The sequence below is a fragment of the Acartia tonsa genome, chromosome 14, assembly GCF_053477335.1.
Source record: "Acartia tonsa isolate MP-2025a chromosome 14, ASM5347733v1, whole genome shotgun sequence".
Lineage (NCBI taxonomy): Eukaryota > Metazoa > Arthropoda > Copepoda > Calanoida > Acartiidae > Acartia > Acartia tonsa.
In genome coordinates, this window is record NC_137273.1 from 38,877,041 (window position 1) to 38,902,648 (window position 25,608).

The 25,608-nt window shown below is 31.3% G+C and overlaps 2 protein-coding genes across 6 annotated transcripts in view; one reads left to right on the top strand and one right to left on the bottom strand.

Moving 5' to 3' along the window:
• The window catches only part of LOC145305461 (uncharacterized), a 64,669-nt gene that overhangs the window by 36,466 nt on the left and 2,595 nt on the right, over positions 1-25,608 (top strand). Inside the window, exons 13-20 of the mRNA XM_080147079.1 lie at positions 174-227; positions 15,456-15,519; positions 21,248-21,345; positions 22,172-22,244; positions 22,864-22,934; positions 24,077-24,146; positions 24,634-24,719; positions 25,081-25,164. Coding sequence (XP_080003205.1) covers positions 174-227; positions 15,456-15,519; positions 21,248-21,345; positions 22,172-22,244; positions 22,864-22,934; positions 24,077-24,146; positions 24,634-24,719; positions 25,081-25,164 — 600 coding nt within the window. The remainder of the gene's footprint in view (positions 1-173; positions 228-15,455; positions 15,520-21,247; positions 21,346-22,171; positions 22,245-22,863; positions 22,935-24,076; positions 24,147-24,633; positions 24,720-25,080; positions 25,165-25,608) is intronic.
• Positions 1,152-4,998, bottom strand: LOC145305222 (uncharacterized). Of its 5 annotated transcripts, none has more exons than XM_080146811.1 (7): positions 4,891-4,998; positions 4,406-4,508; positions 3,912-4,047; positions 2,564-2,647; positions 2,192-2,269; positions 1,952-2,026; positions 1,152-1,291 (listed from the first exon to the last, which is right to left on the bottom strand). In XM_080146811.1, exons 2-7 carry the CDS (start codon positions 4,505-4,507, stop codon positions 1,203-1,205), a joined length of 564 nt encoding a protein of 187 aa, XP_080002937.1. In that variant the 5' UTR covers position 4,508; positions 4,891-4,998; the 3' UTR covers positions 1,152-1,202. The 5 variants fall into 5 exon arrangements, with proteins under 5 accessions (XP_080002937.1, XP_080002936.1, XP_080002940.1 ...); XM_080146810.1 differs by having other exon boundaries at positions 1,949-2,026; XM_080146814.1 differs by lacking the exon at positions 2,192-2,269.

Genomic DNA, 25,608 nt, shown 5'->3' on the forward strand with positions numbered 1-25,608 from the left:
ACTTTTTTATATTCTATAAATACTATTTAATTGAATACATTTTTATTTTATATTTGTCAATGTTCGTTTGTCGGTCTATTTTGTTGTGCTTTGCTTTTATGAGAGTTGTCATCCTTGTTTAACATTTGTAAATTATTATGTAAAAACTTTTTACGGCAAATGGTCTGTTTCAGGTGTGAAGTTGTCTTAGAAGAAAAGTGTGAAACAATTGTGGATGATGTTTGTAGGTACGTGTTTTAGGTAGATAGATTAAATAGTCATTTATATATGTACTAGCGGCTTCGCCCCTAGCCTCTTGGGGCTTTTCCCCAAGAGGTGATCAAAAAAAAGTTATGGTGAAATTCGTAAATAATAGATAAAAGGACCAAGGAAATCTTCTACAAAAAAAAGGTCCAAGGAAATCTTCTACAAAAAAAAAATGGGGGGGGATTTTTTTTGTTTTTGGGGGGGTTGGAGGTGTCCCACCCCCCAAGAAAATAGCCTAAAACCACCACAGGACCAGTAGGTATATTCCCTGAAGAGTTGAATCCGATCGGTTCAGTGGTTACCAAGATCTTAAGCTTCAGACGGACGGATGGACGGACGGACAGACGGAGAGACATCAAGCTACTTTGTATTATAGATAACGATAGACAGATATTAAGAGAAATTGATAGATGAAATTTTAGAAAAGTAAACATTTATATAGATACTGATAGAAACCATAATGGATGTAATATATCCTCCTATTATATACTGTAGTTTGGGGGATTTACCCATTCCCACCTCAATGCCCCTAAAGGCCTCTAGGGGCGTAGCTGCATATAAGAAAAGATGGTGACTACTGCTGCTATTTAACCTTAAATAATAACCTTAGCCTATCAATATACATTATTCAATACTATCAAATAAACGATTAATTAATCATCGTAACAATTCAATTATGTAATATTCTGCCTAGGTAGCTTTAATCAAGTGCCTTAATAAGGTGTGTTCTAAATCTAAAAGAAGTAAATGTAATATCCCTTCCTGTCACTGCAAGATAAAGGTCATTTAATCAATTTGTATTGTCTACAACAGTCAGTAAGAAAAGAAGGATAGAATTTTACATTCATGACTTGGTAGATTGAACAGTAAAATTTTTAAAGACTTGGAATAAAAAAGGAAAAAAATTGCTATGCATGTTATTTATTGAATCAAAAATATGATATAAAACAACATCCTTATTTTCTTCCATTGTTGTTGTTGTTGTTATTATTGTTGTTGTTGTTTCCACCAGTTGAAGTTGAAGTTGATGAACTGCTGCTGCTACCTAAATGTTTCATAAGGTTTTGAATTCTTCAGGAACTCTTTAAGAGCTCATGAAGGTGTTTTAAAAATTTAAGAATAATGGTTGACTGAAGAAATTTATTACTGTTTTGTTTTTGATTTATATACCCACTCCTTTTTAAAAAACTAGTGGCTACGCTCCCAAAGACCTCAGTTTAATTCCAGGAGCTACCCTGAAAAGATGAACCATATCGGTTTATACGTTAGCGAGATCCTTATGTACAAACAGACAAACATCCTATTACTTTATTATTTTTTAAAAATAGTCGATAATGAAAAATTAATATGAACCTTTATAACTATTAATTTCTTAATATTTAATTTTATATCTCCTACAAGTGGCTTCAACACTTGTAGGGGTAAAAAGCTACTCTAAAAAAGTTTTCTACTGTCCAAAAATTAAATGATATAAATGTGTTTGGAATCAAGTGTCATAATAAAATAGTAAAATTTTGTTTTGTGGTAAGTAGGCATGCTATCATTCAGGAAAATAGCTTAAAGCCATTGAAGAAACAGTAGCCACATTCCCTGAAAAGCATTATCTAATTAGCTCAGTCCTAAGGAATATCTTAAGAGACAGACAGATGGACAGACAGACCAACATCAGTCTACTTTGTTTTATAGATAGTTATGTTAATACCACCATTGTTGTTATTATTATTATTATTGTTGTTGTTGTTTCCACCAGTTGAAGTTGAAGTTGATGAACTGCTGCTTTCTGGATAAAATTTAAGAATTTAGAAATGTTAGAGATCTTTGTAGCTTAAAATATTGTTTGCTGCAGAAAACAAACACTTCTTACTTAAAAAAAATATTTTTATTTTTCAATGACCCTATTACTAGCAGACAAATCATATTTAGTTGTAATCTAAGCTTTCAATACCTCCATTGTTATTGTTGTTGTTATTATTGTTGTTGTTGGTTCCACCAGTTGAAGTTGAAGTTGATGAACTGCTGCTTTCTAGATAAAATTTAAGGATTTAGAAATGTTATCTAAGATCTTTGTATCATAAATTAGCCTTTTTTTTGTACTTAAAAGTTGAAACAAAGCACTTCTTTGATTTGAAGAATATCTCTGTCTTTCATGCTTATATGTTCTATTTGCCTTTATTTGCAATGACCCTTTTATAGCAGACAAAACATATCTAGTCAAATTTATCTATTTAATCTAATACTATAAGCTTTTACTTTAATATCAAGAAGATTTTTGTTTTTTTCTATCGATGTCTTAAACACTAGAAATTGATTTCAATACCTCCATTGTTATTGTTGTTATTGTTATTGTTGTTGTTGGTTCCCCCAGTTGAAGTTGAAGTTGATGAGCTGCTGCCACTAGTACCTTGACAAAAAACAACTTCAATCCACAAAATTTAAACTTAAAATTTCATAATTCTATAGTATGTAAGGGTGTTATCAAATTTTAATTTCAAGTTAAATCAGTTTAAGCTTATGTAATGGCAAAAACTTTTTTACAAGTTAACGTTCAATCTATGTACATATTACCACATCTAAAATCTTGACCAGAGAGAGGAATATTTTTGTCCAAAACTCCTTGTTATATTTCTTAAAAGTAAGCTTGAATATCAGAAGTAAACTCTTATATTTTAACACCTTTAAGGCATGATTAATATTGAGTAAAAAAAACGCTAAAACAATATGAAAATTTAACACTATCTTCTTGCTAATAAACCTTTTCATATCCAGTAATTAAACATTAAATAACTTTAAATTAAACATAGTCTACCTAGTAGTACTATCAATAAAACACATATTCAGAATGGATAATATTTATTGAATCAAAGCGATAACAAATAACATTCTTATTTTCTTCCGTTATTATTATTATTATTATTGTTGTTGTTGTTGTTATTGTTGTTGTTATTATTGTTGTTGTTGTTGTTTGTGTTGGTTGATGTAGATGAGGTTCCACCAGTTGATGTTGAGGTTGATGAACTGCTGCTGGTGCCTGATCAGGTTTAAATAAGTAGAAAGTTTAATGATGCTTTCCCTCCAATTGCATAGAGATAAGAACCCTTACTTATTTTTTAAATAGGTTAAAAATAAAATGGGTGATTATTTTTTTATGCCTAATAACTACAGAGCCTATACCTACAATGCCCTGTTGGGCTACAATGTACCTAATATAACGAAACCTGGAAGATAAAACACCAACACACATAAAATTCTCCCTTTATTTTCAATTTACTTTAAAATTGTGTGTTATTACTCGGGTTTTTTTTTACTCTAAAAAGGCCTAGGCTAAATATTCAAGAAAAATATATTGCAATTTTCAAATTTTGTATTTTTGCTCACTTCACAAAAAAATAGTTTGAGATACATAACCATTACATTATTGTTTTACATACAATGAAGAACAGATTTATATAGAAATTCAGCTATAAATCTTTAATTGTTGTATAAATTAATACAGTTCCCAGTTAAAAATTTGATTCTAATAATTCAAAGTAAGTTTTAGAGAACATCAAAAATAATGCAGCTATTTATCTCTGTAAACAGATGAAAAAATCACTGGATGAAAGGACATAGATATGGACAACCAAAGTAAATTTTAGAGAATCTTTTCTACTATAAGTTGTTGATACCTCCATTGTTGTTGTTATTGTTGTTATTATTATTGTTGTTGTTGTTGATGGAGTTGATGCTGTTGAATCCAAACCATCCGCCCCATCCCCAGAACCAGAACCTTGGGCTGGCAAACAGTCTGGCTGAGGCATCATCCTAGACATACAACAATTTACAATTTGTATTTAAAAGTAATAGGATGTTTGTCTGTCTTTGTCAAGTTTAGGGTCTTGCTTACAGGTGAACAGATATGGTTCTCCTTTCAAGTGAAGCTTCTTATAGTTCCAGGAAAACTTATGGTGTGGGTACCTCAACCCTCCCAAAAGAAATCGCCCATGGAAAAAATATCAATCTCTAAAAATTTTCTTTACTTTTTCTTTTTCAAATTAAATTTAATTAAGAGGGTCAAAATTCTCCCCCCCCCCCCTCTCCATTTTTCACCCCCTTTGAAATAAGAGATTATTGATGCTATGGGCAGATTTAATTAATTAAACTAAGAGAAATTAAATCTTACCGACTTAGCTGCCATAGCTCTTGCCAAGAATCTTGGCTGTTTGACATTAGCTGCGCCTGCCACGGCAGCAAACAAAACCATACACAGGATTACTTTCTGCATGCTAAATAAGATTAAACATGTATTTAATGCTATTTGCTGACTGAATGACAGTATATAACAGAAAGGAATTATTTAGAAACCGATTAAGATTTTTGGTGGTTTCTTTTAAGTATGGGGGGGGGGGAGGGAGGGGGTAGTTTTCGTTTGTTGTTACTTTAGCTCTTGTTAGGTTGGGTAATGTTTGATGTTAGGTAGCCCAAAAGGGTTATTGTCTTTCGCAAGGAATTTGAATACGGAAAAACTATCTAACCCCTTGATTTTAATTTATGTTAGAAATTAGGAGAGAGGGGTGAGGGGGGGGCCGGGGGCAGTGAGTGAAAGCACTTGATATTATCTATTCTGACTCCCTGATTTTTTTTTGCATATAATTAATAATATTTTACCTGTAAGATATAAGATGCTATTCGATGCAAAGAAAAGGATGGAACAACTGATAAATTTTTCTTAAATTTTTTTTCTTTTTATTCTCAATTTTTCTATTGACAAGCAATTTCTTTAAAAGCGAAGCTTTTCAATATTTAGATTTAGTTGTATGTCTGTCTGATTGTAACATATAGCTAGATAGACATGATAAGAATAGCCTCTAGAATTCAAACTCTGTAATTGTTTACAAAAATTATGTTCGTCAATTTAAAAAACGTTGAATTTTACCTTTTTAGAAAAATATCATAATGTAAATGTACTTCTTGAAATAAGAAATACTAAGACAAATAGTAATAATGTAAAGATTTTTAATGTTTGTTTGTTAGCTTCGTTTTTCTGGATATTTTTCTCCTTGTCTATAAAGAATAGTTATTTCTTTCATCGTATTATAAACGACTTTCCACGGATATAGAATGTACAATTATAAGATTAAAACCAGTTTTTTAGCCCTGAGGTGCCGAAGGCAAGGGCTAAAAAAACTGGTTTTAATCTTATGATTGTACATTTTTATATTTGTAGAAAGCTGGATATAATACGATGCTAGACATAGTTTTTTCGTATGGAAGAGAACCGGTTCCTATCCACCGGATTCGAATGAATACGAGAAAATAATATTACAGATGTAATGAACATAATAGATGACGCACAGACTAATCAATAGTAATACAAAACAAGGAACAAATAGGTAAACAAGTAGCGAAGCAACAAAATCTTATCATCTAAAACCTTAAGAAGTTTAAATTTTTATAAATAAAGGATGATAAGAAACATAAAAAATAAACTGACTTTCAGGAAGTAATTATAAAGAACCTTTGCTTTCAAATAGTATCTTGAATCACCCTGCAAAGTTTTAAATAGAAATGGCAACTTTAAACACTAACTACATCAATCATTCAATAGTACAAAAGAAAACAAAAAGAAATTATGAGTAGCTGCATATATTTTTTTGCCAAATCTTATTAGATACCTTGAAGAAAATGTTTCTCTTTACTTTAATAATCTAAAAGTAGATATTCAAATTGCTAAAATATTGATTAATATTAAAAGCGAAGCTTTTCTATAATTAGGGTCGGTCCGTCCGTAACGGATAGCTTTTTTCGTTAATTTAGACATGTTAGAATTGTCCTATCGATTTCAAATTTTGCATGGTGATTCCTGTAATAATTAAGTACGTGTTATTAAGCGTAGCAACTCTATAATCATAACCTGAATGTCCGTACGTCCATTTGAAACATGTTGATTCTTTTTATATTTTTAACAACAAATTTGTATGTGACCTAATTATCCGATTGGTCTGATTTTTGATATACTGATTCCTGGGACAACAAAGTACAATATTATGAGCAAAGCAACTCTATAATCAAGTTCTAAAAATGTAAGTATGTCCATAATCATTATCCTGTATCAAGCAGTTTTTCAACAAATTTACTTACAATTTTGCTTTGACTCTTATACATTCGCATTCTGATTATTCAGTTCTGACACTATACAAGTGTTAATGTCTGTTTGTCCTACCGTTTCAGAGCTTCGCTTTTATGGATGTTGTCATCCTTGTTTTATTGTACCTTAGAAAGAGTAGCGTACCAAATTGGGTGATATCCAACCCTTTTCCTCTACCAAAAACATGTGCACGCAAAGTTAGAAATAATTGAATTCAACTTAAAATGGGGCTATTTTACTGCAAAGCCTAATTTTAATGAAAACTTAATTTATAATCACCGGGAGGTTGACGGTAAACTCCTCCATTATAAACATTACCTGGGCCTTCTCTGTAAAAAAGAATGGTTTAATGTTTAGCAAGATTCTTTAGTAGAGTTATACAAAAAGACAAACCAAAATCCTTTTACTTTTATATAAGGATTGCACATCCTATTTATAAGATAGATGTCATAAGCAGTTTACATGGGAAAGATGAAATTAAATTCCAGTATGGCTTCGAAACCGCAGGATTAGAACAGGTTCTCAGCTCTACTTTTAAAGCATATATAGCATTGTATTACAGATAATTTTCCATGAGGAGTAAAATAAAAGTCATAAAATTAATACCAGTCTTGTCAGTCCGGGCCTTCGACCTCTCGGGTCTAACGAAACTGGTTATAATCTTATAATTTTTCGATATATATCCGCGGAAAGCTGTCTTTAATACGATGCGATAAATTTAACTATCCAAAATGTTTTTCTTTGATTTGTAAAAGGGTTGAGGGCTTTGAGGTTTAAAAATACTTTTATCTAATACGTAGAATCCTAAATACAGACAAACAAAATGCAGTAAGAAGTAAAAAAATGTCAACAAACAAACTATTCAATAAAAACACCTGATTTGTTTAAAGAAAGATGTTCTTACAAAAAAAATTTCTGAAAATTTTCAACTTTTTCGGGTCATAGTTTGACGAAGACTAGAAGGTCTATACCCTGAAAAGCAGACCCCAATCTGTCCAGCGGTTATCAATATCTTACAATATAGACAGAGAGACAGTCATTGTTCTGCCTATGATAAAGAATAGTGTTTTGGGGCTTTGTTTTGCTGAAAGGGAGCAGAATTCAATAGCCTAAAACCATTCTAAGATTTATAACAGGCTATCTAGAATATAAAACGAATCGAATTTGGGAGATTTTGCTGTTTTGAAACTTAACCCAAATAGTTGTCAAGGTCATATTTGTTTACAGATTTTCTTTTTACCATCCAAAGAAATTATTTATTTACTTAGCATGTAACTTTGTTGTTATAAGAAAATAAGAAAACAATTATAAACTAAATATCTACAAGATATAAAAAAAGTAGAATAATGACTATATGTGCGTCAGGCTAAATATCAGAGAAAAAAAAATAGAGGGGGGAAAGGGTTAAATAAATGTATGTCCCCTTCCCAAGGAATTGGGTCCTTGAAAACCAACCAATAGCGTCGGGAATATTAACACAGACAAGTCGCTATAAAAGAGCAAAAAGGAATATTCTAGCAAACGAAAAAGTTCCCCAACAGGGAAATCCAGGTAGTTGTCTGGTTATACATCTATACTTACAAATTTATTGGCTTAAATTATGGATTCATTTGGTTCTGCTTTTTATGGAATATACCTACAATAGGGAACCAAAAGTATTAGACCCCTACAAGGGCTTGAGGCTTAGGTGAGTGCATTCCCGTGTGAGTAAAATAATTATGGAGCCAACTTACTTATTTAGTATTTATAATGAAAAAAAAACATATAAAGTATTCAATTAAATTCACCAGTTTATGAATTTAGTGAATATTTATTTATTTAGTGAATATGAATTTAAAATTTTAGATGTGCAATTTTATATTGCAATAAAATAAGTGCAAATATATAATATTTAGAAGTATGTAATACATAGTATGCAAATAAAATATGGAAAAAAATGGAAGAATTCCACTTTGTGCTCTTAATCCTTTTATAAAAGTATTTTTGACATATGTATAAAAATCTTGGATGTATTTTTGCCAGTGTTGGATGTATTTATGGCATGAGAATCGATTTTACTGTCAAATATACAGTAAAAATTCAGTTTGCACTGGCAAAAACACATCCACTGTAAATTCGCTGGCTGTGTAAATGACAGTCCCCCCTACAGGTCTGTAGTATTTTTTATATTTTATTGGTTAAGTATCATTTCATCAGAAGGGGAAAAATTCATTTAAAAAGCTCGAATAAAGCAACTTTTTGTTTTCAATCCTTATACTAAAGTAACAGGATGTCTGGTTGTTTGTCTTTTTGTTTGTACCGAAAAATCTTGCTAACCGCTGATCGATTGGGTTCTCCTTAACAAGGTAGCTTCTCATTGCTTCCGGGAAGGTTTATAACTATTTTGTGAAAGGTCGTAGAGTCTTGAACGCACATTGACAGTTATTTCTCCAATTAGATATTTGAAATAAAAAACAAACAATTAAAGTGCCTCTAGAATGCTCTAGGTTCGTATCCGCTAGTTAGCGATAAAGGAATGAATAATGCTAAACACATATAAAAATCTAAAATTTTTATTTCAGATTTTATTTTATAATATGTTTAATTTTTACGCGGTGAGACTTCAGTTCCATTTTTCTTCTTAAATAAGTTATCTTAGGAAATAAGACAACGATCTATTCCCCCAATGATGACAAACAATATTAAACCTTCTATTAATTCAAATATTATTAATTTAAACCAAATAAAGTGTGATTATTTAGCCTGATTAATTTGTTCAAACTAACTTTAAAACCAATAATTTTATAATATTAATACATTGTAAAGGAGAGCCATTTTGGTCCAGCTGTTTGCGAGATTCTTAAGTACAGACACAGGTAGACAGATAGACATTAGACATTCTGTTACTTTTAATGCGAAATTGAAGACACACCAAATTTTGTTACGTGATCTTGTGGACACAAAAATTAATCAACCATTCAAATTCTTATAAACAGAGTTTTTACTTTCCAACTGTTTTTAATTTTTAAATAGCTAATCGTAACAGCCGTTTTTCATTAAACCTTTTGCATTGTACTAGAGGCCACGACCCAAGCTTATTACATGTGTCGACATCCACATTCCACATGCCAGCTTTTATTAATTATCAATTAGAAATTAATCTTGACATAAAGCAATGTACATCCTTTGAAGGTTTCACATTATTTCAAAAAATCTAGTTTGAAAAAAATTGAATGTCTTTAAATTCTCTTTTTCCCTTAAGGAAACATTTCTTTGTTGTGCTGGTTTGAATGGACATTTTTACTCTTATTTTTATAGCTTATGTTATGTGTTGTTATTGAAGTTAAAAAATGGCGTTTGATAATCTTCGCTAAAAAATAATTTTTTAGTAGCGAAACTACTGTATAAGTGACAGTATCTTTATGTTTCTATGTACTTTTATTTGTTTTTCCTTTCCCTTACTCTCTCTCACACACACTCTCACTTTTCGTGTACTTGCTACTTTACTAAAGACTAGCGGCTACGCCCCCTAGAGGCCTCTAGGGGCACTTAAGGAGTGGGAAGTCGAATTGATAACCCAATTTCTTATTTTATTTTATTTTGGAGGGGGGGGATTTCTAGGGGGGGTTGAGGGTGTCCCACCCCCCAAGAAAATAGCCATAAACTTTCCCGGGACCTATGAGAAGCTATCCTATTAAGGAGAACCCGATCGGTTCAGCGGTTAGCGAGATCCTTCGGTACAAACAAACACACAAACTCACAAACACACAGACACACAAACAGACATCCTGTTACTTTAGAATAAGGATATAGCGACTGCATTCCTAGATATATATATCTAAAAAGCCTGAAGCCATCCAAAGAATAAATCTTTACAAAATAGACTAAAACCACCCCTTGTCCTAATGGAAAAGCCATCGGTCTTAAAAAACAAACAAAAACTACTTTTTGAAGAATATGTCAGAAAGACAATAATATATATTGTCTTTTTTTTCGCGGATATTATCAAACAATTTTCAATGTGATATAATATAGAAGTTTAATTTTTCCGTTATTTGATCAAATTGCAGTTTTATATTTATTTTCAAGTGAATGAAGCTACTCTATAAGAGACATTATCTGCTAGTCTTCAGTGATGTAAGGAATTAGAAGATGGACGTTAAATTGATGAAAATCCCCAATGATTATACATAAAATTACCCCTTCAATAGATTACAATTAGTGGTGAAAACATTTGGACACTCAACTTTATAAACCATTCAAACAAAGTTCAATAAGTCCACAACTTTTGGGACTAGTGTAATAAACAGCTCATTGTCTCCTCTCTCTGATTCTTATACCGCTTCTTATAAGTTTCTCTGATTCAATCTCAGTGAAATGTCTGAATACGTTGCTAACACCTTACTGACAAGCAATCCTTTGATTGAACGACTTTTATCAAAAAGTCCGTATTGGGCATGACTATATATTCATAGTATTATAATAACTATGTACATCTTTTTTTACAAGGCATTCCCACTACTCAAACAATTAATATCACGCTTCCAATAGACTCTGAATGTAAGAGATAGGCTTTGCTTTCATTGATATTGTTATTCTTGTTCTATAATTTATAAAATGTGGTTTAGGGTTAGAAAAAAGTCAGTGTGGTTTAATTTTTTTCTGTAGGTGTTATAATTTATGTTTTAAAACAAATAAATGAAGAAGACACATTTTTAAAAACATCCATGAAAGCGAACCAATAAAATCACACTTTTAGAACAAACTAACTTGAACACTTGTCGAGTGTCAAAACTTAATGGGTATTAATTTAAAGGAAAACCTAAATTGTATATAAACTTGTAGCGTAAAATTGCGCAAATACATAATTATGTTTAAGGACATACTTACATCTTAGGACTAGAATATTAGGTTGCTTTGCTTAAAATATTGTATCTAGTAATATTTTTTAGGATATCATACACAAAATTGTTGTCATAAAAGTAAAAAATCCGCATGTCTTAAATGGAGGAACTGACTTTACGCTTTCTAAGTCGTACCTAACGTTTACAGAAATTAACATCTAGTGTTTGAAATCGATAGGATATATCTAACATGGCAAAATTAACGAAAACGCTTATTGTAGAAAAGCTTCGCTTTCAAAAATCTTCGAAAGAATTTGTTAGAATCTTTTCCTTACAAAAATCTTTATTCAAGTGTTTCAAAATAAATAAGTTAGCTAATTATGTAGATAAATTCAGTGATTTATTTTATTTAATCTTGTAACGTATATCTTTAACAACTATGTTATTAGTTTGTTATTGATGCGCTTCTTATGAAAATTATTGTCTTTATCAAGTATGGATTTGTTTACTTAATAGCAATAACAGCAAATTATCACAAAATTTGCAAGTAAAATTCGCACACATACAAATGGTTCAAGATATTCAAGTTTGTCAGATCAAGATTGAAAAATGACTAAGCAACATGCATCTAAATATGTACCTAAGAAGGGGTAAATTGGGTTTTAAAATGGAAGGTTAAACATCATAACATGCATCATATTGCTTTATGTTTGAAATATCAGGGATCTTGAGGGATAAGACAATGGACGATAAATTGATATACATCCCCAGTAATGATAAACTAAGCACCCCCCCCCCCTGTTGATTAAAATTATTAGTTAAAAAGTTTAGATATTTATAATTTAAGGTAACCAGTTTTAATCCAACGAATAAGAAATATGAAAAATATTACCCACTTTAATTTCAATATACTAAAAAAAAATATGGGTGGGAGGGGGGGAGGGAGAATGTATAGACTAGGCACTTATTACTACAGGGTTAACAACCCATTTGCTAATTATGCCATTAAGATATGCAAAAATGGACAATATACAAATTTTTTCACTATATTTTAGCAGGGATCTAAAGGAATAAGACAATGGCCGATAAATTGAAATACATCCGCAATGATGACTCACAAAATTTTCCCTTCTGTAAGTCAAAATTAGTGGTTGAAAACTCAACCAATCAAAATTCAGTAAAAGTCCCCAAAGTTTTTTTGCCAACGAATTGGAAAACGTTATTGTAAAACTTTGGGGACTAGTATAATAAATAGCCCATTGTCCCCTCTCTCTCTGAAATTTGTGGTGTTTTATTTTCTGCCTTTATATGCAGAAATATATATACATATATATTTGAGGAACATTGGATTGTACAATAATCTAACTTAAATTGTTCTATGGCACATTACATTTTTCACATTTGCACATGTTAAATTTTGCCTTTGGTTGCTTGTGAGTATTTTAAGAAAAATAGGTTTGTATTATTTCTTTCGCCCTGGAATTAAAAAGCAGGTTTGTTTTCAACGTCAAGGGCATTTTAAGATTAAAGATGCATATTTTTAAAACTTTGACAAGAACGAATTTCTCCAAAAGTAGCTTAGCAATAGCATTCACTTTAGAAAGATCAATTTGACTCTTTATCATTGTTTTCTTTCTGACTAGTTGCTTCTTTCCTAGACTCTAGGGGGAGGGAGGGGAGGAAGTGAGTAAATTATCCTAAAACCATCCTAGGACATAAAATCAGTCAGACCAGGAATTTCCAAGATCCTTTGCTTCAGACAATAAATCTCAAAAGTTTTCTTTTCTTAGAGTATAAAAATTATCATTTTGGCTCAAAATGTGTTTTCTCAAAGGAATTAAGCTAGACCTTTGTCTTATCGTCCATGGAAAAATCGAATAATAAAAAGGAAACCATGTAAAATAGCTTTTTAAAGTTGCCTCATTGTTAGGTGAATTATCACGCAATTCTAACATGGCTAACGAACAAGGCTATCAATTACGGACGTTCCTAAATCCTAAATATACATTAGCTTCGCCACATTTTTATAATAAAAAAAATAATATTTATTATATTTTGATTAGGTATCAATAAATTCTAATTAATACCCTATAGAGAAATACAAAAAAGGATGATAATTTGATAAATAAGTCAATTTTTATGGAAAATTACTCAAGCGGAATGATTATTATTATGTTAACAGTACACTTTTATAATTTACAGATTTCCTAGACTATTTCTGTATTACAGTCAGCTGTTCTATTTTCATACGTCTATTGTAATCTTGTTGTTACTGCGCTCCTTTGAACATAATTGTTCATTTGTTTATACTTTATTGTAACATCACCAGTTCCGCGAATGTATCTAAGTATCCAGACATCAGTTATTAAAACAGCACAAACTTAAAGCTGAAAACAACTCCCCCCCTCTCCTCTTGATTTTCTTTCATCATTGGATAATGACATCCCCTCTTTTTTATTTGCTATAATGAAAGACTTGCGCAAGTTATATTATACGGAATTGGAAGAACACCTACTTATAACAAATCATTTAGCTCATCATATAGAGATCGTAAGAGACATTAGTCATTCTTTAACCAAGAACGATTATGTCTAATAAAAAAAGTTATACGATATTCCCTATTTCCCTGGGAATCAACCCAGTTTCTTATAATTTTCCGCAGAGACTAAAATAAGATTTATTTGCTTCTTTCCTTTTTTTGCCTCTGTTTCGGCTTTAGTTAAAACATGTTTTAAAATGATTTAAGGTTATTCTACCAAGCCACAACCTTAAAATCCTAAGACAAGATAGAATTATATTAGTAAATTATAATCATTGCCCATCTAAATCAAAGAGAGAGAAGGGATAATTGGCTGTTTATTAAACTAGTCCCGAAAGTGTTTTATTAATGTTTTCTTTTTCGTTGGCTTATCAACTTTGAAGACTGAATATTGTTTGGTTGGTTTATCAAGTCGAATATTTCAAACGTTTCATCCATTAATTTTAATCTACAGAAGGTATAATTTTGAGTTTAATCATTGGGGATGTAGGTCAATTTATCGTCTATTGTCCTATCCCTTTAGATCCCTGCATCTAACAGCACAATCCTTAATGAACTAGGCAAAAATCTAAATTAGTTATTAATTGACTTGTCTACTAGTTATATTAGGAAGTGTTAAACAAAAATAGATCAATTTCAATTGTGGAGATTTACAGAGATAGGTAACTGTAAGATACATAAGTTTTTTCTTCTTCGTTGTTAGTTGGTTAATAGGTTAAAAGCAATATATATATTTTAGGTTAGCGAGATCTTTCATAAAATGGTAGAGAAAAAAATAAATATTATAAAATAATTTTAAATCAAATAGGATGAATTAGGAAGACGAAGAAAGTCTCTCAATAATGTCATAAAAATAAGGGAAGAGGAGAGGAGGAGTGGGAAAGAAAACCCTTTAAAAAGAGATGGATAATCCCTTGTTTTTATGACGTTACATGCTGATTTTTTGAGGGACTTTCTTATCTTCTGAATTAGCCATTCATCTTAGCCCATAATAATATTTCTATTAGTTATTTTTTTAAAACTAAACATCTATGACCACATACAGTCTTGTTTATTATTAAATTTATCTAAATAAAGATTAATTATGTGTAGCCTTATACAGTTTATCAAATTATTGTTTTTACTTCACCACCCTGCAATTTTATTGTTTGTCATGAAGCTTTTTCATTTGTCTAATTTCAAGTTTACCGTTGATACTATGATGATTTTCAATTACAACATCTTTCTACACCTTTCTATAGTTAGGGTGCGAACGTATGTCCTAAACGGATAGCTCTTAACGTTAATTTAGGCATGTAAAAATTGTACTCTCGATTTAAAACTTGACTTGATAAATCTTGCAACTGCTAGGTACGATTTAGAAAGCGTAGCTACTCTATAATCACTATCAGAAGGTCTTTTTTTTAAATGTTGATTTTTTTCATTTATCTGATTTTTGGAAGAATGATTCCTAGGGTTATAAAGTAAATTGATATAAGCAAAACATTCCTATAATTAAATCCTAAAAAATTAGCATTTCCTTAGACAGTATTATACAGTACTTGTAAAAAAAATATTATTAATTTGTTTAGATTCATACATTATATTCTGCTAATAAAGTTATGACACTCTACACGTGTTAATATCCGTTTGACTTACTGTCTGATTTTAGAGCTTCGTTTTAATGGATGTTTTCATCCTTGTTATATAAATTTTCTCAGCTATTCAATAAAAATATATTTAGGGATATACCTAACATGGAATGTGCTACAGTGGACAAAGAAGTTTGTACTACAATGAAAGAACAGGTAACTTATTTATTTATACCAGAAGGACTTACCTACTTACGTACAGATATAAATTATTTAAAGAGTAGCTGTGTTACTAAAAAAAATAAATATTAGTGCTATTGTATACAGTCAAAGAAGAAAAACAGACGGACTAACTTATTGAGTAGTTTTGCTAGGAATGGTCCTTTTCGTGGCAATGCCCCTTAAGGGGCGATTCGTAGGATTTTTAATAAAACTTTTTACAGGTCATTTTAGGTTAGGTTAGGTTATATTGGGTTAGGTGATTGCTCCACAGGATTAGAGCCCCCAGCAGGGGCTAGAAATAGGAGAAAAGCTACTGTGAAAAATACGGAGAATCGCCCCTTAAGGTGCGTTGCCACGAAAGGGACTATACTATACCCGTTTTGCTTTTAATTAAATACTACTATTTAGATTAAGGGATAGACCAATAGAAAATAAATGACCTTTCTCGTAAAGTGAATGGAGTAAATTTCTTTGGTATCTATTATTTTTTAATAAAAGTACATCTATCGGTGACCCAAACAAATATAATGTATAAAGAAATTTTTATGTCATGTCAGATTAAATTGGGGTTAGGAAATATTTTTGAAGAATAAGGCGACTATGAAATAGCTTAAAACAATCCTTGGATCTATATCAATCCTCAATAAAATGAAGAACTAATCGGCTCGGTTTTAGAATTGAATACGTTGTTCATCTAAAAAAATCTGCAACTCATTTTCTGAGGCCTTGAGACTTAAAATGATACGTTAAAAAAACTGGTTGGCTGAATTATTAAGAATTTAAAGTGTCATACACATTTCACATAGATGGAGGGTTCATGGTATGTAAATTATACTGGTCCCCAAAGTTTTATAAACAAGATGCCTCATTTGTTGGTTTGAAAACTTTGGAGACTTTTATTAAATCTTCATTGGGTTTTACAAAGTTTTGTGTTCAAAATATGAATCTACAGAAGTGGTAATTTTGTTTGTTATCATTGGAGATGTACATACAAATATAGTCCATTGTATTATCCATTAAGATCCCTGGATTTAAAAATGTTTCCTCATTGTAAGTCTAAACTAAAACGAATAACCATAGATACATTAAGATATACACAGATTATTAAGCGGTTTCCATACAATTGCTTAGTCAAGCCCAGAACCCTACCACCTTATTTTTAAATAAAGTGTTTCTTTGTTTATTTTTTAGGACATGTCAGGTTAGGTTAATTTGGGTACTGGGAAGCCCCGCAGGGTTGGGGGTCCTACCTACCTTTCTTTATTTTAATTTGTTTTGAAAATGGGTGAGGTATGCACTTTTAGGGGAAGCATTTATTTATTATTTAAATCTTTCAATAATTTACTATTTTTTACCAAAATTAGTTCTTTAACTTTAAAGTATAAAACGAATAAATATTTTTATTTATTTGTTTTTAGTAAAAGAAAAGAATATTAACAAAAACTACACTGTTTGCTATTTTAAAATTTTAGTGTATTCATATAAATACTGCTATACATCATTATATGCGCCTATAAACACTTAGGTTTTGACCAGGGCTCGGCAGCTATGCTTTGGCCATGTGTAACCCTTAGTGAAACCATCATATCATAACTTCATATAATAAAGCCGGATGTCTAAACCTGTTCCAAAACAGACAATTTTATCAGACAATTTTTTTTGTACACAGGGTGGTTTTAAGTTTAAGGCTGAGGCGCGGCTGCCGAACCCTAGTTTTGACCTTGCTGGAAATGCTATATATGATATAGATAAAGCAATGTAGTTTTAGAATATGTTTTTGCATTTCAAAACAATTTGAATTATCATATAAAGCTATTTGAATTGTCTATTTATTTTATTTATGTGTATCTTTGCTTTCTAATCTATCTCTGAATTTTATTATGGAATCTACTCTTTAGCTCGCTTTGTATGTCTTTCCGTTTGAAACGTTTTAAGAAAGACGACTTTCATAAGCTAATTACTTCTCCCTTTGTCTTATTCTATTTCTTTTCTTTTTGTAACGTTTTTAAAAGCGAAGCTTTTCTATAATTAGTGTCGGTCCGTCCGTACGTCCGTCCGTAACGGATAGCTTTTTTCGTTAATTTAGGCATGTTAAAATTGTCCTATCGATTTCAAACTTTGCATGGTGATTCCTTTAGTAGTTAGGTATGATTTAGAAAGCATAGCAACTCTACAATCATTACCAGAATGTCCGTACGTCCATTTTAAACATGTTGATTTTGTTAATTTTTTAACAATTTTTCTCGTATTCATTCGAATCCGGTGGACAGGAACCGGTTCTCATCCATACGAAAAAACTATGTCTAGCATCGTATTATATCCAGCTTTCTACGTATATAAAAATGTACAATCATAAGATTAAAACCAGTTTTTTTAGCCCGTGCCTTCGGCACATCGGGGCTAAAAAACTGGATTTAATCTTATAATTGTACATTCTATATCCGCGGAAAGCCGTTTATAATACGATGCGAGAAATAACTATTATGGGATCTAATTATCCGATTGATCTGAATTATGGTATATTGACTCCTGGGACAACAAAGTATACTGTTATAAGCGAAGCAACTCTATAATCAAGTCCTAAAAATGTAAGTATGTCCATAAACATTATCCTGTATCAAGCAGTTTTTCAACAAATCTACTTACAATTTTGCTTCAAATCGTTTACATTTAAATTTTGATTATTCAGTTCTGACACTATACAAGTGTTAATGTCCGCTTGTCCTACCGTTTCAGTGCATCGCTTTTATGGATGTTGTCATCCTTGTTTTCCTATGTCTTATTAGATTTAAATTTTGCTATTTTTACTTTTTCATAGACAATATAAAAACACCCTAAAAAATACTTTATATATCTCAACACGTTTAAAATTTATGGGTTTAAAATTAGTAGATACAAATCTAAATCATAATTATAGTTCTACATTTTTTTAGTAGGGAAGCTACTCTATAACCAGGCCGGGTAGGTTCCTTTTTAATAACACAGTTTGTTGATGGAAATTTAAATATTCAATTAATAAAAGTTGATTTAAATGAAATGAAAATGTTACTTTCATTTCAATACATGCTTCAAAAATATGCTATAAGAACCTAAAATGTCAATTTAGAATATAAAAATAATTTAAATTTCAATTTTGTATTGGGTCTTTGAAATCAGCTAGTAGCGTCGGATATATAAACACACCCAAGTCCCTAAAAAAGAACATGAGCAATTTGCTAGCAGACAAATAGGGTCTCCGTCACTTGGGACAAGTAGTTGTAGGGATTAAACATCTATACTTATACATTTATTATGTTAGCTTGTTATATTGTTGCGCTAATTATTGATATAATCGTTTTGAATTAACCCATTATGTTTACTTCCCCAATATTTTTTTAGTACAAGGAGCGAAGCTTTTAATAATGTTATTCTATACGTCATTCTACAGAAAAAGTCATAATATAGTTGTCCGATTAGGTAGATATTTCTTAACCCATGGATGTTTCTATGTGTGTCCAGAAAAATCACGGAAAGGCTGCAACGATCAGTTAATTTAGATAAAAAATCTAAATAGTGATTATATTTATACATTTTTCATCATTTGACCCACTATAAGTAGCGACGCTACTCTATTATACGGTATGTCTGTTTGAACCAACAGTGGGGAAACGTAAAGTCGTTAGTTTATTTATGATATAGCCTGAAGCAATCTCTGATTCTTTAGAAAGCTTTTTCAATTAAAAAGAAAAAAATATTTTGTTCCATGGGATATCATGATCTTAATAAAAAAATCTTACACTTAAAGACCTATAAGGGAACGACCCCTTTGAATTTTAGTTTTTAAAAAATTATTATTTTAATCTTCTTGGGAGAATTTTTTTCCAGGGGCGATTTCTCTTTGGAGGGAGTTGATACCCTGCCTAAAAATGGTTAAAAACCTTTCCTGGATGTATAAGAAGCTTCACCATATTGATCCAACAATTAGCGAGATCCTAAGCACAGACAGAAAGATAAAAATCATGTTACTTTTATATAAGGATTGAATCAATTTAAATTTTAACTGTTCATAATCATATGATAATAATCTTTCCCATAGATAAAAAGTTATAATTTTAAAATCAATATAAAATAATAATAAATAATATGAAGCGATTATGTGAACTTTTTAATATAGTGTTAGAATAATATGTCCATTGAAAAAGCAAAACAGGCTTATTAGCAAAATATAAGAAAATAATGAGAAAAATGTTAATTGATTTATATTTATTGTAGCATAACTGACAGACCGACGGATCAAATAAACTGTTTACTAAATGCTCATTATCACAGGAAATTTTCATCAAAAACTTCAGCTGACTATCTTAAATAGCAGCTATGAAATTTTTGTTGCTCTCACACCATTTTGTACAGTTGGACAACAGATGTACGGCTAGAATTGAATCAAGACAAAAGTAAGTGCCGAGCCCTGGGACCTATGTATGGTGAAAATAGACATAAAACCATGATGATTCCAGGTAAAACCAAAATATTTCAGCGGGGGCTTTTTGAGAAAATTAGATTTGAAAATTTCAAGATCAATTTTCACCCCCTAGGAGTTGCCGCATAATCATGACAAGAAAAGCAAATATTATTTATTTTAAATTTTGAACAACTTTGCTTTTATGAAGTCCTTCTTAAAATCTCTCTATATATGATTTATTTTAGGCTGAATTTTCGTGACCTTTGCAAAGCAAGTGATAAAAATGGCCATTTATTAACTCCCTTCAGGAGTGTTTTTATGAAGAACTTTATAAAAGCAAAGTTGTTCAAAATTTCTTGTCATGATTATGCGGCAACTCCTAGGGGGTGAAAATTGAACTGGAAATTTTCAAATCTAATTTTCTTAAAAAGCCCCCGCTGAAATATTTTGGTTTTACCGGGAATCATCATGGTTTTATGTCTATTTTCACCATACATAGGTCCCAGGGCTCGGCACTTACTTTTGTCTTGATTCAATTCTAGCCCACAGTGACGTACAAACGGGCGGACGGACGAACATTTTGATTATAGAGTAGTAGTTAAATCAATCCTCCTGTTAAATTGAAATTGCTAAATTATATAATTTTGTCTGTTTCATTCCAAAGTTTGTATTTTAATTGATTTGCACTTATTTGTGGATTAAAACCACAATTTAAGTCATATCAAAATGCTGAAGGAAATAAAAATAAGGATATTTTGATAATTATTTCATGTTCTTTATTCATTAGATTTAGAGCATGCTATTATTTCATTGGAGACAAAAAATAATTTCTGGATTTTTACTTGCATTTTTAATAGCTTTAAAGAAAAGTGTTTTTTGAATCATAGAAAAAAACGTAGCGGGTTTCGTCGCATTTCTGCATTAGCTTTTCATAGGCTTTAGGTTAGGTTAGGTAAATATGTTAATGAATGCACCGCAGGGGCTAGAAATAGAAAAACTGATTCTGTAAAATACGACGAAAACTACTATTACGTTTTCTTTCTCTAATCCATTTTTTTAAACTAAAAAAGTTGTGTCAACATAACTATGTTGTATAATATAACTATCGGTATTATGTCATTCATGTAAACCTTTTTTAAATCAACCTATGACAAAGGTTCGAATCTACTTAAAAAGGTACTAGGGGATCTTTTGTAATAATTTAAAGTTGGCAGTTTCTGCAGTTTCTGTGTAATAAAAGTTGTCGCAAACATACGTATTAAATGATCAATTATTTCTTTGTAGGTGTGTAGACCAACGGACAATACTGAGTGTAGACAAGTACCGGAGCAAAGATGTAATCTGGTCCAAGATGTTATATGCAGAAATGTCACTGAAACAAGGTTTTTTTTATATTTTTTGTACCTTACCTAAAAGCCAAGGACTTCCAAGGAATAGGTGGGTTGTATACAATTTTACGCCCTATATATATAAAATATTTTTAGAAGGATTTCAAAGCCATTAATTTGTACAAATTCATGTCGAATTTTAAAATTTTATCACTGAAAACGTGGTTTTTATAGCTTCCCGTGTAATTTTTTTTGGAGTGGTGGGGGGGGGGGGGGGGGTGCTGATTTTTCATACAAGGTTAAGTAACTAAACTCCACCTCAATAAAAATGAAGTCCTTGTACATCCAATGAACGTTGTAAGGCCATACAATAAGGTTTCGACATTTTAGGACTTGATTATAGAGTTGCTTCGCTTATTACATTATACTTTGTTGTCCCAGGAATCAATATACCAAAAATCAGATCAATCGGATGATTAGATCACATAAAAATTTGTTGTTAAAAAAGTAAAAAAATCAACATGATTAAAATGGACGTACGGACATTTTGGTGATGATTATAGAGTTGCTACGCTTTCTAAATCGTACCTAACTATTAAAGGAATCACCATGCAAAATTTGAAATTGATAGGACTATTCTAACATGCCTAAATTAACGAAAAAAGCTATCCGTTACTGACGTACGGACGGACCGACCCTAATTATAGAAAAGCTTCGCTTTAAAAAAAAAACATAACTTTGGTTGGTTTAATAAGAAATGCTGAACCAAAGAGGAAGAAAGTGTAAAACTGTCTATAATATCTATATACTTTCTATACATACTAAGGAGGTTGCGTGAGAAACATAATGCACATTTCAACTAAGAATGTCTCTAATTTAGGTTTAATGAGAAATGTTGGACAATAGAGGAAGAAAACTGTAAGACTGTCTATGATACTGTTTGGGAAAATAAGGTAAACAGTAAATTACCAAGGCTGAAACGTAAAGGTGCTTTCTTTAAAGGGCGTAACGAGCTCTTACCCCCCCCCCCCCTTATTTGAAAAAAATAAAGTAAGGGGGATAAACAGGTTTCTTCCTATGTCTAACCACTGCGGGAAGTTGCTCTAACCCTACAGGGTAAACAATTTTTATAAAAAAAACAGTGTATTTTCCACTGCGACTGCGTCATAATAAAAACATGAAAAATGGAATATCTACTGCTATACCAAGACAGCGAAAAGCAAATAAATCGTTAAAATTAAACAGTTAAGACTTCCTAAGAAAAGTCATGCAATCAAAGAGTTGAAAATCTTCACTTGATACTTCTATTATTTAACAAATTTAAAATCTTAACATACATATTGACAAGGTAATATAAAGTAGCAACGCTATTAAAAATATTAATTTAACAGGAATAAGGTATAGCTAACAAGCGAAATATATCTAAGATAATGTTTGGGGGGCAGATATAAAGGTCGTCAATTCTATTTTATGTTGCCCCCCAACGACAGCGGAAAATCACGTAAGAATTTTGTGATGTTTTTCGAATTAATTTCGTTGTTAGTATAAGCTGTTAATTTACATTTAATTTAGTGTGATATGGTAAACATAACGGTGCCTCAGAAAAATTGTGAAGTTGAGGAAATTACTATTATGGAAGAAAAGTAAGTAAATATTAGAAAATGTGAGAAATGTTGAAAATTTTAAGTAAGTTGGAACATTTTACCACGTAGCTCCTAAACAATACGTAGCACAGGAATAGCTAAAAAACTAGAAACTAGAGTTTATGACGATTCTAACGATATGCATAACATTTTTATACTATTAACACAAGCTGCGCTATTTGAATTTTAAAAATGTACGCATTTTTGCAAACCCTTTAAATTAGTTATGATCCAAAAATCTTCCAAAATAGGTACTTTGGAAAAACCGGTTTTTAAGGCAGAATTTGTAGAAAATCAACAAATATTTTTTTCTCATACAAAATGCCCCACATCAATGAAGAAATTAGGATATAGATTATTAATTTCTGTCAATGGCAAGTGGGTTAAATTAAGCAATACTTTTAACTTATTAAAAAAAACACCCTGTAATTTATAATACAAAGTAGAATTATGTCTGTCCGTCCGTCCGTCTGTCCCTTAAGATCTCGGTAACTATTGAACCGATCGGATTCTACTCTTCAGGGAATATACCTACTGGTCCTGTGGTGGTTTTAGGCTATTTTCTTGGGGGATGGGACACCCCCAACCCCCCGAAAATAAAAATTTTCCCATAATTTTTTTTTGATGATGCAGAAGATACCAACTATTTGGTGCTGCACCACATGAACTACATTTTTTTAATTACCTCTTGGGGCAAAGCCCTAGAAGCTAGGGGCGAAGCCGCTAGTATTATATAAAGCAATATGTTTTTTTTTTGTTTTTGCTTATAATCTCCCTAATCACTTAACCAACAGCGTTTTGTATTTTATGAAAGCTTCACATAGACTGTTTTATTTCTAAATTATGGAGTCTAGGTTTGGCCTTTTTCTTCCTGTTACATTCCCAGTGGAACAATTTATAAACTAGTCTGTCTGACCAAACTGCAAGCCTCAGGACTGGATGGGTCATAGAGAATACACGCTACCTATAATTCAAGAAGTAAACTATCAGTAAGAGGTTGGGCTTTAGGATTAGATTTATGCAGTCCCAAGAGATGAATGCTCAATTTTATTAATTCGCTAATTGCTGCCATACTCTATATAAATTTTGTTTCAGATAATGTATCTAAGTTTGACAAAGAGATAATTGTTTTCTTATTTTAGATGTGAATTTACAAACAAAACCCAGATGTTCCCATTCTGTATTGACGTAGAGGATAAATTTGAGGAGGAGGTAAATTATAGAGAAGCTTGGCTACTTTGCCAAGTTAGTCTGCGACTGTAGCGTGACAAGTTGGGGATTTGTGTCTTTGGGGAGGTGATGGGTTCGAATCTCGGTCCATACCGCATTATAACTAAAGTCGTATAAAGTTATACCTACAGCTGATATATCAGATGTGCAATAGCAATAATAGAGGTAAGGGGATGCCTTGGCCATAAAACAGGCGCCTCATCACCTTGGACAGTACAGCACATGAATATGGATGGGGATGGATAATGATATGCCACAATTTAAGATCAGCTGTTTTCAAAAATTATTTTTTGGGTCGCTAGGTGGGATTAGTAATATTTCTTTTGGGAGGGTGGAGGTACTCCCCCAAATAGCTATAAACCTTCCAAGGATCTATTAGAAAATACTCTTCAGTACACACAGACATCCTTTACTTTATTACAAGAATAATCGATCCTGGGACAAGATCTAAAATAAAAAAAATTCTTAGGTTTGTGAGGATGTCCCAATAGCCACCGACTGTTTTGACAGAGTTTGTAATAATGTCAGTATTCCATCTTTATCTAAAAGTTGCAGGTAAAATGAAAAAATGTAAATCTAAAAAAAAGTAGTTGAAAAGAATTTCTTTAAGTACAAAATCTCTTATTCCTTCCTTTTTTGATTAACTACAACTTTTAAAACTTTTTAACTATTTTAAAAATTAGATTTTAATATTATTATTCTGCTAAAAATATTAGAGAATAATTTTAATTCCAGTCCGTAATTTTTCTAACAAGAAAGGATTTTGAATTTGATTATAAGAAGTAAGTTTGTTTCTGTCTTTCATGATTTTGTGTAATCTTGTAAGTTTTTATGTAATTTTATACATTTTGTTAGTTCTTTCATTTCAAAATGCGCCTCTTCAGCTGAAAACTAAACATGTTTTTATTTTAACCAGAGACATACCAGAGGAGATGTGTGAAGTCATCATTGAAACGAATCTGGAGAAAAAATGCACAGATGTTGAAAAAACGGAATTAGTGTAAGTTTTAGATTATTGGCGGCTACGCTAATAGAGACTTCTAAGGGCACTTGAGGTGGAGGAATAGTTATTTCTCGCATCGTATTATAAACGGCTTTCAATTATAAGATTAAAACTAGTTTTTTTAGCCCCGAGGTGCTGAAGGCAACGGCTAAAAAAACTAGTTTTAATCTTATGATTGTACATTTCTATATTCGTAGAAAGCTGGTTATAATACGATGCTAGACATAGTTTTTTCGTATGGATGAGAACCGGTTCCTATCCACCGGATTCGAATAAATACGAGAAAGTCTATTACTGATTTTAGAATTTTGAAGTAATTTTTTTTTGGTGGAGAGAGTTTATTTAAAAGAAGAACCATATCGGTATACATATTCAAACAGTTATCCAGATACTTTTATATAAGGATGAATAGTGCCGCTTTTCTATGACAAGTATGTCTGT